Source organism: Pristiophorus japonicus, chromosome 3 (assembly GCF_044704955.1).
Source record: "Pristiophorus japonicus isolate sPriJap1 chromosome 3, sPriJap1.hap1, whole genome shotgun sequence".
Taxonomy (NCBI): domain Eukaryota; kingdom Metazoa; phylum Chordata; class Chondrichthyes; family Pristiophoridae; genus Pristiophorus; species Pristiophorus japonicus.
Genome location: NC_091979.1, coordinates 144091047 through 144105422, shown reverse-complemented (window position 1 = coordinate 144105422; position 14376 = coordinate 144091047). Strand labels below are relative to the sequence as shown.

Below are 14376 nucleotides of genomic sequence, written 5' to 3'. Positions count from 1 at the left end.
GCTGTAGAGACAGTGGATGCACTGGTTGCAATCTACCAAAATTCCCTGGATTCTGGGGCGGTCCCAGCGGATTGGAAAATTGAAAATGTAACGCCCCTATTTAAAAAAGGAGGTAAACAAAAAGCAGGAAACTATAGATAAGTTAGCCTAACATCGGTCGTTGGAAAAATACTAGAGTCCATTATTAAGGAAGCAGTAGCGGGACATTTGGTAAAGCATGATTCAATCAAGCACAGTCAGCATGGTTTTATGAAAGGGAAATCATGTTTGACAAATTTGCTGGAGTTCTTTGAGTATGTAACGAGCAGGGTGGATAAGGGGGAAACCAGTGGATGTGGTGTATTTGGATTTCCAGAAGGCATTCGATAAGGTGCCACATAAAAGGTTATTGCACAAGATAAAAGTTCACGGGGTTGGGGGTGGATAGAGGATTAGCATGGATAGAGGATTGGCTAACTAACAGAAAACAGAGAGTCGGGATAAATGGGTCATTTTCCGGTTGCCAAACAGTGACTAGTGGGGTGCCGCAGGGATCGGTGCTGGGTCCTCAACTATTTACAATCTATATTAATGACCTGGATAAAGGGACTAAGTATAATGTAGCCATGTTTGCTGATGATACAAAGATGGGTGGGAAAGCAAATTGTGAGGAGGACACACAAAATCTGCAAAGGGATATAGACAGGCTAAGTGAGTGGCAAAAATTTGGCAGATGGATTATAATGTGGAAAAATATGACGTTATCCACTTTGGCAGAAAATATAGAAAAGTAAATTATAATTTAAATGGAGAAAAATTGCAAAATGCTGCAGTAGAGAGGAACCTAGGTACAACAAATAATCAGGAAGGCAAATGGAATGTTGACCTTTATTGCAAGGTGGATAGAGTATAAAAGCAGAGAAGTCCTGCTACAACTGCATAGGGTACTGATGAGGCCACACCTAGAGTACTGCATACAGTTTTGGTCTCCGTATTTAAGGAAGGATATACTTGCATTGGAGGTTGTTCAGAGAAGGCTCACTATGTTGATTTCGAAGATGAGGGGGTTGACTTATGAAGATAGGTTGAGTAGGTTAGGCCTATACTCATTGGAATTCAGAAGAATGAGAGGTGGTCTTATCGAAACATATAAGATAATGAGGGGGCTCGACAAGGTGGATGCGGAGAGAATATTTCCACTCATAGGCGAAACTAAAACTAGAGGACTTTGGGCTCAATTTTCACCGAGCCCATTTTCTAGCGTACTTGCCCGAGTTGCGCCGCTTCATTACGTCAGTAAAATGCTCTAGAAAAAAATCTTCGTACATTCGCCACTGTTTGGCCTCAACTCTGCAGCCGCACAGTGTGGCCAGTCATCTCGGAGGGTGGAGCCTGCATTCTGCACTGTAAAAATGTGCCGGGATGCCTGCGCATGCGCGGTGGAAAAAAGTGACGTTCCTGACATCTCTGAAATGGCCGCACATGCGCAGTAGCGCTCCGAGTTGGCAATCGGCCATTTTTAAACAGCTACCAGAAGGAGTGCTGTGTTTCTGTTGATGGGCAGGAGTAAGATTGTGGGTCAGTATCAAAAGAACAATTGCTAGCAATAAGGTTAGTCATGGAGAAGCGTTTTTGGGAGGAACCTGTTCATTCCGGCACCACAAGGAAAGTAAAACAAAGTTTAAGAAACTTACCTGTTTGGGCTTCTGCTGGTTGAATTTCCGCCGCTCTGTGGCCCCCGATGCCAGCCAGTTTGCTCGCTCCCTCCCCGCCACCGCCCCCCCCTCCCCCCCCCCCCCCAGCATCTGCGTTGACTTACCGCCGCTCAGTGGCCTCCTCCCGGTCCCAGCACCTAACCACACCCCTCTCTCTCTTTCCCACTCTCTTTCCCCCCCCCCCCCCCCCCCGCCACATCCCTCCTCCCATTCTCTTCCCCCCTTCTCTCTCCCTCCTCCCCCTCTTACCTTTCCTGCTGCTGCTGCTGTCTGGGCATCTGCTGCACTTACCTGCGCCGATTTCCTTACCTGCGCCGATTTCTTTAACTCTCCACAAGTGTTTTCTCGAGTGTCCACATATGCTGGCCTAAGTAGAAATGGAGTAACTATTAGCTGGCCAAAGTTGCCTAAATGGCCAGAGTTGGCTTAGGTGGCTGGCAATGCCCCCTTTTGAGCAAAAAAAAAATTTACCTAAAAAAAAAACATAACTAAGTCAGTTCCGCTGGTGAAAATTGATTGGGCAACTGCCGATTTTTAAGTTAGGCCAGAAAAAGCAGTCTACTCCAAAAAAAAACGGAGCAAATACTGGAGAAAATTGAGCCCACAGTCTCAGAATAAGGGGCCGCCCATTTAAAACTGAGATGTGGAGGGTTGTAAATCTATGGAATTCTCTGCCCCAGACAGCTGTAGAGGCTGGATCATTGAATATATTTAAGGCAGAGATAGACAGATTTTTGAGCAATAAAGGAATAGAGGGTTATGGGGAGTAGCAGGGAAGTGGAGCTAATTCCATGATCAGATCAGCCATGATCTTATTAAATGGCGGAGCAGGCTTGGGGGGTCAGGTGGCCTACTCATTGCTCCTATATCTTATGTTCTTATGGAGGGAGTCACAGCACGCAGGGAGATTCTCTTCCATTCCAATGGACGGAAGAGACCTCCCCAGGGGATTAACGCAGCCTGGTTGCGAATTGCACATGAGGGCACAAGCAGAGATGTCATCTGGAGGAGCTGGCTGCGGTGTCACAAATCTTTCAATGATCTCAGTAGACCACGAAATGTTATTGCAAAGCTACACTCAACTTCATCCTGCTGTGGCACTCAGCATATCCCCATCACTCTGCCTTCCCTACTCTACCTCTGCACATCCTTACTCACACTAAATACCTTGCACCTCCACCCATCCCCCCCCTCTCTCTCTCTCTCTCTCTCTCTACATTATTCGATCCCCATTTCACTAACCACCCCTTACACTCGTCCTCATCCTTGTCCAATCATACCAACTAACAACGCACTGGGTCCTTTAGCCAATGTTCATGTATCGTTAATGTTGATGTGCTGTCAGACATTGAAATCTTTATTTTCAGGACTTTGCTTTCTTGGACAGATTAGTGAGCAACCTTGGAAGTGGCTTGGTGAGTTGTAGTGAATGGTGAGACATAATGGTACCCCCCACAATGGTGATGAGTGTGAAAGGAATGGGATGGACATTGCAGGGATGCTTTATGGTGCTGGTGTGGGGTGGTGCCAACCTGGCACATCATGTGGCAGCCAGGGTGTACAGCATCAAGTGAAGTAAATGTGGCCATGGTGAGGCTATCACTGGTCGCCAGGGCAGCATTGTGGTCAGGTGCTGATGCCCTGTGTACTGTGCAGCATCAGGTGATTGCGGAGAAGGTTGGTGCTGTTGGTGATGCTGGTGTGTTTAGTGATGTTAGTGTTGAGGCTGATCGTGGTGGGATTCAAAAGCCCAAGGTGAGACTTTTTCAAGGGCACCGATGCTGCTGGAACAGATGGCAGGTGCGGTTGAGATGACTGAAGCAATCTGTCAATGGTGAGAGAGGTTGCTCCAAGGAGGTGACAGTGGTTAGAGAGTTCACTGCAAACACTTCCAAAGTGCATACAGCTCAAAAATCTCTTCCAAAACTGAAGGCTTCATTTTCCAATGTCAGAAGCTGAATAGCTGTGAAATGGTAGCTTTTATACCCATTTTGCAGCTGTCAACTAGCCAAAGCAATAGAGTCACTGAGAACCCGACACACTTACCTGGCATGAAACCCAAGGACAGCAAAGCAGCCAAAAGGTTGGTAAAATTTTAAGTGCCTACTTTTAAGCCTCTTAACTAGCATTTAAGTACCTTTTTAATGAAGTTAATTACCTGTCCCACCGCTTGCTGTCGGGTTTGCTATCCGAACGCTGATCTGACAGTTGAGAAACTCACACGGAGACGGGTTCAGAGCAGGATCCCGCTGACAATCAAAGCCATTTTGACAGCGGGCCCGCTTCCAAACCCGCACTCTCAGGGTTGGGAAGATTCTGGCCCACATGTCCAATACATTATGAGCAAAAGGAAAAAATAATTTGACCCTGACTGAAACTTGTCAATTGCACAGTTGTATTCTCTAGTTCTCTGAAATTAAATTAAATAGCTGCTTGCATATACATTATCCATGCCTTCTTAATACTAGAACACCTGGTTCCTGTGCTCTGTCAATCCTCATTTCACCAGTCACTTTTCTCTGAGCCCTCTTCAATACATCAGTGGCCATTTAGCGTATAGTGCCCAAAACTGCACATTCTAATGTGGCTTAACTAATGAGTTGTCTGGTATTCTACCTGTTTTGACTTGTCATGAAATTACTTTCAGATGCATTCCACTACTTGATTACTAACAATCTAGATAATTTCAGTGCCTTAGCCCACCCATGTATTTTTTTAGCAGATCCCTTTAAGTGTTGTCAAATCAACTCCCTTACAGCTTCCCTGCCACAGTACACATTTTAGGATACTGGAAGTACTAATCTTCCTATTACTTCTGGGTACTGTAAACATCAGAGGGTTCAGAATACTCTCCGAGGAACTCCATTAGTCTATGTCCACTTGATAGAGCCTTTTCCATTCCTTATCACTTTTTATTTTCCATTATCAAGCCAGTTTTCAATCCAGTTAAGTAATTGGCCCTTAATTCCATGTATCCTCATCTGTAGAGTCACAGCTGCAGAACTGTATCAAATACCTCTGAAAATGAATGTGACTTAAACCCATCTGATAGTCTCATCTACTAAGAATTTCAGTAGTTTGTGAGGCATGCATGATATTTTGCTTGTAAAACTACAGTGAGTACTTCCTATAGGTTCAATTTATTTTGGAGAAACATTGATAATATCAGTAGTGGCAAAAATGCGCAAGACTATTTTATCTGATGCTAAGACTATAATTTCTTCACTCATGTCTTAAATTTCTTTTGAGTGTAAAGAGTATATCAGTAATCATCATCTTACAAACTTTACATCTTACAAAAAGATGCAAAGTGTCAACTTTAGCTCAGTGGCAGTGCTATTGCCTCTAAGTGAAGGTAATGGGTTTGAGCTCTACTCCAGAAACTTGAGCACACAATTTAGACTGACATTTCAGTGCTGCACTATTGGAAGTAACTTTTTTCAGATGAGATGTTAAACTGAGGCCCTATCTGCTCTCTCATGTAGATGTAAAAGATCCTAAGGCACTATTTGAAGGCATTCTCCTGTTTTTCTGGCCAACATTTATCCCTCAACCAACATCACTAAAGCAGACAATATGGTCATTCATCTCTTTGTTGTTTGTGGTACATGCAGTATGCAATATAATCGTTGTGTGTCCATACATTACAGCAGTGAATACACTTCAAAAGTACTGTATTGGCTGTAAGTGCTTTGGGACTTCCTGAGGTTATGAAAAGCATGATATAAATGCAAGTCCTTTCATTACTAATAGTGCCATTCCTCCACCACATCGGATGAGTCTACATTTGAAAATTCATGCTTATTATCAGGCAATTATAATTTATTAATGAAAACTTAAATATGGAAGTCTATTCTGGATCACCCGAAAGCAAAATTTTATTTCCAACATGCTGCCGCCGGCCCTGCCAAAAGTGTAATGATATTTTTGTGCATTCTTCAAAGTGAAAGCTATAAGTGCACGGAAATATAACCTGTTTTCACTTTTGGCAAGTAGCATCAGTATTGAGCACTGTCAGGGCAGGTATAGCACAGGCCAAATACAGAGTGAAGTTTAATTTACATTGCTCCAACAATGGGTCCTAATGTCAGCCTCGAAAGAAGATACAATGGGGTGAAATTCACCTTGTGGGGGGGAGGTGGAGTCCGTCGACTTTAATTCACTATTGGCCATTTTGCACTGCCCAAGACAAGTTTCATCCCCGGTAATTTACCTCCCTGAACTTTACCACTTCCAATCTTAACCACCTTTATTGTCTATGAGTAAGATTGATAATTTAGTGGCAGTTTGTGCAAAGTATGGGTTATATTGTTCTGTGGATCCACATGTTAGTAATTAGGGCAATTATCTCGTGTTAGGCTGTTTCAACCAGCAGAGTACAGAAGCTTATCACCTAGGTCCCACAGCCGTGATGACTCAGTTACTCTAAAAGTACAATCTTTTTAGGGTCCACACTATAAAATATACTTTAGCTATTCTGTACGACTGCTAATAGGAAAGATTGAAACAAGATTGGTCTACTGCTTAAATATAGGCCGAAAATTGGATTGCGCTGCACCCGTTTTACAGGCGTAGAACGGGTGCCTATGAGCCCAATATGAGTTGGGGGATGTGGCGAAATGCACCACCTGCCATATTTGTTAAACCTCCTCCACAGGCGACCAGGATACATGCCTGAAGCTGGCGTTGGAACCTTTGCATACGCAAAACAGGGGCCTAACTCCTGTTTCAGCCTTTTTTGCTGCCAGCCCAACGCTTGACCCCCAAATGATTGCCTCCTCTCCACCCCTGGCTGGCCGATCTTGCTGCCCCTCCCCCACCTTGGGATCGGAGAGCTATCTCTCCAGCATTGACTGCTCACCAGTAATAAGCAAATTAGACCAAAAGACTAATCTGCCATGGGCATGCCACTGAACTCATTAGGCACATGCATCATGCACTGCATTGGGCTCGTGCCCCAATTTGGGCACGATGCAATTTCTAGGTCATCGTGTCCAAAGCAGCACTAGCACTCTGCCATGCAGGCATGTCACAGCTTTGATTCCCAGTCTGTGCTTTTAGCTGATCTCAATCATGGCAGCAGTTGGCTGCTACCAGTGGCTTCAGCACTCACGGCTGGGGAAGGGAGAAGCCAACTAGGATTTTTGTTCTTGATGGTTGCCCATACGCTCCTGCTGGAAAGTGCGTATAACTCGGTTGTGATGTCCTCCATGTAGAAAGCCTTTTGATGCTGATTGTCTAGGCTCATACCTGAAGAATGGTCAGTTGGGCAGGTTACCAGTGGGCTCCCAGCAGCCATGGTACCATACCTCAACTAGATTCAGCACCTTCAGGAAAGGAGGGAGAAAAGGGAAGAAAATTCAAACAAAAATGTTTTTAAAAGTGAAATAACCTTAATCTTTGCAGAGTGAAATACCATTTATGTAAATTTGCCCAAATCAACATGCTCGACACATGTCTCTTCAGGTACATCGTGGGATTTGTGAGTAAGGAGAAGGAACGTACTTTGCTGAAGGATAAACCATCTGGCACATTTTTATTGAGGTTCAGTGAGAGCAGCAGGGATGGTGCCATTACTTTCACCTGGGTGGATCGATCTGAGAATGGTGAGGCAGTAATGGATTCTCTGTCTTGTTCCACAGGTCAACAAGCTTTGTCATTTAAAATATATAAAATAATTGATTGGAAATATAACATGCTTCAAGATCAGTAGCTTTATAAACTATAAACAGTCAGAAAGCCACATCTTTCAGGTGTACCTAGAATACGGAGATGGATGTACACAATATTGATCAGTAAAGTGCACAGTTTATTGCATGAGTGGGCAAAATCTAACTCAAGTCAAAAGCAAGTTATGTCGGTTTTCCTTATTGTGATATTGTGGTTCTGCAGTATTCTCTGGCACCACAACTTTCCCACTGCTTCCCAAGGTTATTCACCCTATAAATCGGTTAAAAGTTTTGTGTCTGCATTAGATATTTTGCTTTGGATTAGCATCACTGGTCTCTCCCATAAGTGGATCCCATGTCCTTTATAATCAGGAGTGTACCTTTACTACCCAATATCTAGTAACATAATAACATGACCCAGATGCCATAACAGTGGAACCCCTCATTATATGGGGCTCATTTTCCTCAAAGCATTTTTTGGGCGTACTTGAAGAGTTACGGCCGGTTTTGTGGGGGCCCAAGTACCCCCCAAAAAATTTCTAAATTTCCCCGTTTGACTTCTTCATTTTGGCGCAGCCTAACCTGTCCTTTAATTTTGGGGGTGGAGCCTTGATCTGCGTCAAAAATATCGGGTGGCCATGGCAACCAGGGACACAATGCGGGCTGAGGCTACAAAGTGAAACATACAGCCAGCTCACAACACATTAAAATTCATTGCAGCAACTTAAAAACACACAAAAATACATTGTAACAACACATTAAAATACATTGTAGTAACTTACCTCCAATTATTAAAGTCCCTCCTGTTGCCGGTGCCGATCCCTGCCCCTATCCCAGGCCGACGAGCCGCCCGATCCGTTCCCCCATCCCTAGCCCCGAATGCCTTGCCGGTCTGCTTCCTCCGCCCACCCCTAGCCCCGAGTGGCTTGCCGGTCCGCTCCCCCGTCCCTAGCCCTGGCCGAAGTGCCTCCCGGTCCGCTCCCCTGCCGGCCCCTAGCCCCGAGTGGCTTGCCAGTCCGCTTCCCCATCCCTAGCCCTGGCCGAAGGGCCTTCCGGTCCGCTCGCCCGCCTGCCCAGCGTGCCTCGCCGGTCCCACTCCCTCACCCCCCACCCCTAGCTGAATGGCTTTCCGGTCTGCTCCACTGCCCCTAGCCCTGGCCTCCTGGTCCGTTCCCCCATCCCTATCCCAGGCCGAATGGCCTCCTCCCTCGCTGTCCCCACACCTAACTATACCCGAAAGGCTTCCCCCCCTTCTCTCCCCCTCTCTCTTACCTTTCCTGTACTTGCTGTCCGGGCATCTGCTGCACTTACCTGCGCTGATTTCCTTACCTGCGACAATTTCCTTAACTCTCCAGAAGGTTTTTCTACAGAGGCCACATACACTGGCCTAAGAAGAACTAGAGTAACTCTCAGCTGGCCAAACTTCCCTAAATGGCCAGAATTGGTGTGGGTGGCACGTTACACCCACTTTGCCTGAAAAAAATACATACCTAAAAAAAAATCTTAACTAACTGAGTTACACTGGTGCAAATTGATCGGGGAAACTGTTTTTTAACTTAGGCCAAAAAAAGTGGCCTGCTCCAAAATAACGGCGCAAATCACTGGGGAAAATTGAGCCCATGAAGTGGACACTGTAATGCTGCACATGTTACTGTGCGCTTCTCCAATCTTCTGAGAGGCCATCTGATGACTACTTCAGTGAGACAAGGTCAATTATAAATCAACGAGCTAACTTATTTTAAAAACAATTAGTGAATGAGCAGAGTAACATGTTAGTAAATCTCACCTTTTTTCTGTAATATTCCTTGTAACATAGAAAATAACAAAGTACACCTCACTGTCCCTGTTAGCAAGCTAAATGCACTCCTCTGAGCAGAAGGTTCTTTGAAACTGCTTGGCACCCTCACTGTTTATGTCTGGCTTTCCTGGCTGCCCCAAGTAGACTGCCCTTGACTATGTGCTGCTTTGTGTCTTTACTTCTTAGCTTGGCAGGAAGCCAAAGGCTTGCTCTCAAACCCTCTTCCAGTTCTCTCTGTCCCGGGTTGGCTAGCTGAACTGCTAATCCAACCAGCTATCACCCTCCGAGGTGAATATTCTCATATGAGCCCACTCATATGAGTGGAACCCTCCCAACGTAATAAGTGTGAGTGTTTACTGGAATGTCTAAACAAATGCCCATTGTATCAAGTTGAAGTGGTATATGGGAAACTATCCTTGGCAGATGCTTCAGCTAGGCCTAATATCTTAATTGTTGAATCTTGTTCTACCACCCAAGCACTGTATGGACTTAACATCAGAGGATATATTTCCTGAGGTAGTAACTATTTTGTACTGCACTTTTTTTGACAGACATGTGTCTATCCCGCCGCACCCCCCACCCCCCAATCCCCATGCCCGTACTGCACTTTTTTTGATAGACATGTGTCTGTCGAGCCCCGCCCCTGTCAAGCACCATCCCACCCACCACCTGCCCCCACCACTCCCCCCAGCCCAAATCATTCCCTCCACGTAGTGCCGAGAAGCAGGGCCTGAGGCTCTGACACTCTTCGCCCGCTCAGGCCCCGGCCATCTCCCATCTCCCCCCCCCGACTCTCTCCCTCCTCCCCCCGGTCCCCCGGCGGGCCTGCAGTGGGGCCGAGAGCAGCGGTGACGAGCAGTGAAGCGGTGGGGGACCGAGAGAGAGAAAGACTGGGGGTGGGGGGGGGGGGGGGGGGGGGTGGGGAGAGTGAGAGAGGCTGGTGGGGGGAGAGAGAGAGAGAAACTGGGAGAGAGCGAGAGATGCTGGGGCGGGGGGGAGGTGGTGAGTGAGGGAGAGAGAGAGGCTGGGGGAGTGAGAGAGGCTGGGGGAGAGAGAGCGAGAGAGGCTGGGGCGGGGATGAATGAGAGAAAGAGGCTGGGGGAGAGAGAGAGAGAGAGAGGCTGGGGGAGTGAGAGAGGCTGGGGGAGAGAGTGAGAGGGGGTGGGGGGGAGTGAGAGAGAGGCTACGGGGTGGGGGGAGAGTGAGAGACACAGGTTGGGGGGGAGAGTGAGAGACACGGGTGGGGGGGGAGTGAGACACAGGTGGGGGGGATCGGAGGGGAGAGAGGGAACTCGGAAGATGAATCACGTTCTTCCAACCCCCTACTAGGGACATCGTTGGAGTAGATGATATCCAGAAGTCATGACACTGTCACTATTCACTTCATACTTAATAAACGTGTTAACAATTCGTACACAATGCCTGCCCCATCTATGGTGGAATGGGGTGGGGATGGGGGCGGGAGAATGCACTTGGACTGGGGTAAGGCACTTTGGCTGGGGGAGGAATGCACTTGGACTGGGGTAAGGCACTTTGGCTGGGGGAGGAATGTACTTGGACTGGGGTAAGGCACTTTGGCTGGGGGAGGAATGCCCTTGGACTGGGGTAAGGCACTTTGGCTGGGGGAGGAATGCACTTGGACTGGGGTAAGGCACTTCAGCTGGGGGAGGCATGTACTTGGATTGGGGTGAGGCACTTTGACTGGCCCTTGCTGTCTTCTGGGGAGCTCTGTCCTTTGTCGTTTCAGGAAGTCAAAGTGGATCGGGTTACAATTTGCAAAGTCAGTGAGACCTTGGGTTGGGCAGTTCTGTGAAACTTCAGGGTGGTGCTTATCCTCCAAGGGAACCAATCATAGACAAAGGGTGGAGCATGGTGACCATTTTTCCAGTACAAATAAGCACATCCATTTCATTCGCCCTCAACTGCAGCATGAGGCACTTCACCACAGGTGAGGACTCAGAAAATCTGAGAATTAATAATTTATTAAAAAAATAATTTAATTGGTAACTATTAACAAGTAAAGAAGGGACTTTAATGTTCCCATTTTATATCAGTCAAGATAGCTTGCCCTTTTTTTTCCCCCAAAAGTAACTGATCACCATTCTGAAATTCTCGTAAACAGGAATTAAGCAGTAAACTCATAACTATCCAACAAGCTTTTATGAATATTTATCAACATGGTTTAACATAAAAGCTGTTTAAAAATGTGTCTACATTTGCCATTGGATATTATATAGAAATAACTCCCCCTTTCCACTTCCGTTCTGTACTGCAGACTGAATGTTGTCATGGATTTCGCGTTGAGAATAGCGGTGAAGCTGACAACGCTCACCATTATTATGGAGTAATTCGGACAGCAATTTCCGGAGTATGCGTAGTCAAATTTAGAAATCCGTAAATTGCGGTCTGAGTTACTCTGCTCCTCCACAGGTTGCCCTATAACAGTACTTCGCCGATATACTCAGCATTGAAATCAATGAAAGGGCATGAAGTTGCTGTACTTACCCACAGGTTACCCACTAAACACAGCAGAAAATGTTAAGGCTGGTGCATTCAAGTGTAAATTAATTTTTAACGGCGTGAAAAGTCATAATTACTACCAAACAACATCTCTGGCACTGAATATGTAATTTTACAAGTGTGGAATCTAATTCCTTCAGAATTTAATTCGTGTTGGAGATTTAAACAAAATTTTAAATTTCTTTCTGTCTCTTTTAGCGCACTCTTCATCCCATCTTCATTTCCCTGTCTTAATTTCGCTTTCTGTACATGATTTAAATCTAATTTGTACTTCCTGGTTTATACTTTTTTTTTCGTTCATGGGATATGGGCTTCGCTGGCAAGCGCATTTATTCCCCATCTATAATTGCTCTTGAGAAGGTGGTGGTTAGCCACCGCCTTGAATCGTTGCAGTCTGTGTGGTGATATTTCTTTGTAAAAAACAAATATATACATTATATTAAAAAATATAATAATCAGATTCAGATTACTGTTTAGCTAGCACATTTAAATATATCTAAAACATGAAGGCTACAGCTTTTGTTACTGGAACAAATGCAAAGCTTTTGTATTGCATTGTGTTTGCAATGATAATTTTCAGGGGAAAGTTTAACATTTGAGTTTACTTGCTAGCTTTCCTTACAGTTTGATATAAAAAGACCATCACCTTTGTTACTTTAACTCCCTAAGAGGAAAAAATATTTTTACACTGTTAATGATTAGCATGATTCTACAGATTTCTACAGAATAGGTAGACTAATTCATGAGTAATAAAAGGGCTTCGAACTATTTCCTGTGATGCTATTCAATTCTACAAAGCCTGATTTAAAGCCTACAGGATTTACATTTTTTCCATATGATCCTTTAGAATATGTTTTAAAAAATGTACATGAATTTGATAGGATGGGATTGAAAGCTTGCAGTCAAAATTGTATTCAGTACTTGAATTTTTAATTTTTTTTTAAATTTCATGTTATGCAGAAGAGTCTGAGCGTAATGGTTATTTATTGTTATTTTAGGGGAAATGAAATTTCATTCGGTGGAACCCTACTCCAAGAGTCAGTTGTTAGCGGTTCCTTTGCCTGACATTATCCGTGATTACAAAGTAATGGTGGCTGAGAATATTCCAGAGAACCCACTGCAGTACTTATATCCTGATATTCCAAAGGACAAAGCTTTTGGGAAGCATTACAACAATAAGCCAAAAGAAGGTCAGTATAGCAATCCATGATGGTATATTAAAAAAGCAAATAACTGTTCAATGTTCTTAATCTGTCATCAATTCACATTTAGCAGACTATAGTTGGGAACAACCAAAACTTAGCCCCACAAAATTTGTAAATTGCAACACAATGGGATTTACTCAGCAATAATGTATGTCATTATTTCCTTACAAATACCTTTTAATATGCCAGCTTTGCCAAATAGGTTTTATTGCTCTATAAAGACAGAAGACCCTCCATGTAATTAAATTAAATTGATATCATCATAGTCTTGGATCATAACGTTATAAATGTACAGCTCTAAGATTTCTGATTGGGCTTGGAAATAATAGAGGTTGCAGTTCTTCTCTGTGCTATTTTTAGTGCTTTGTTTAAAATTCCTGTCTGGGCTATTATAAAACAATCTTTACCCTGTTAAAATAAATAATTAATGGCTGCATTAAACCAGTGTAGACAGAATGCATTAAAAATAGCAGGGATTAAATGAAATACTATATAGAGCTGTCTGTAAAAGATATAGTTAGCCCCAATAAAACAACAAACAACGAAAATATATCAAATACTGTAATTTATATATTTTTTTTAAACAGTCTCTGAACCCACAGAGACAGAGAAGAAAGGCTATATCTCCTCAAGGTTTATCCCATTCTCTGAATTGTAAGTATGCACAACCAATTAATTTGTTTTTGCCAAAAAATAATGTGTGTTGTATTGACTATTAATTTTTTGTATTTTTCAGTCCAAATGCTTCCACAGCTCCAGTTTCATCATCAGACCTACTTCCTATGTCACCAGGAGTATATGCTGAACTGAAACAGCAGCTGAGTCCAGCAGAAATCGAGACTGCTGTATGTTTTGAAGCGATGATTTGATTTGAAATTGACTTCCATAGATGCTTTCACAATAGCACGAACAACAACCTCTGTATAAACCTACACATTTCTGATGGCATTTAATTTCAAGGGGACACGAAGAACTCTTCTGTAACAGTGTTATTATAATGTGGAAAACTTGGCAAGAATATATTAGCATGATGCTACAAATAACACCAATGCAACATTCCACAACTATGATTTGTTGCTATCTTATAGATAATTGTTTCAGACACTCTATAGCGCAATAAACATTTATCAGACCGAAGTTACAGTGCTGACTGCAGCTCGCTGTGGTTGCCCAGAGCTCAGCAAGAAAGGAGTTCTATACATAAGTATTTGAACAAATTCACAGAGCTCCAGACCATGGAGGGCTCGTTTTTAATATTATGAGAGTGCAAACAGGAATGTTTCTTCTCTCATAACATTAAAAAGAGTCAAGAGTATGTTTGCAAAGTTCCCAGCAGGACCAACAGGTTAACTTGACATTTTAATATGTGGCTTTCCACCAGGCTGGAGTTTCGCTACACATATTGCAACGTCCAAGATATGTGAGCCTACTTATTGATCGTGATGTCATGCCTTCTGGTTTCAGTACATGCTGGAATCAGATCATTGAGC

At 44.0% G+C, this 14376-nt stretch overlaps 1 protein-coding gene across 1 annotated transcript in view; it reads left to right on the top strand.

The window, feature by feature from the left end:
* The window catches only part of LOC139259927 (signal transducer and activator of transcription 4-like), a 175814-nt gene extending 161920 nt beyond the window's left edge, over window positions 1-13894 (top strand). Inside the window, exons 20-23 of the mRNA XM_070875884.1 lie at window positions 7161-7300; window positions 12680-12871; window positions 13474-13540; window positions 13623-13894. Coding sequence (XP_070731985.1) covers window positions 7161-7300; window positions 12680-12871; window positions 13474-13540; window positions 13623-13755 — 532 coding nt within the window. The 3' untranslated portion in view covers window positions 13756-13894. The remainder of the gene's footprint in view (window positions 1-7160; window positions 7301-12679; window positions 12872-13473; window positions 13541-13622) is intronic.
* Window positions 13895-14376: the final 482 nt, after the last annotated feature.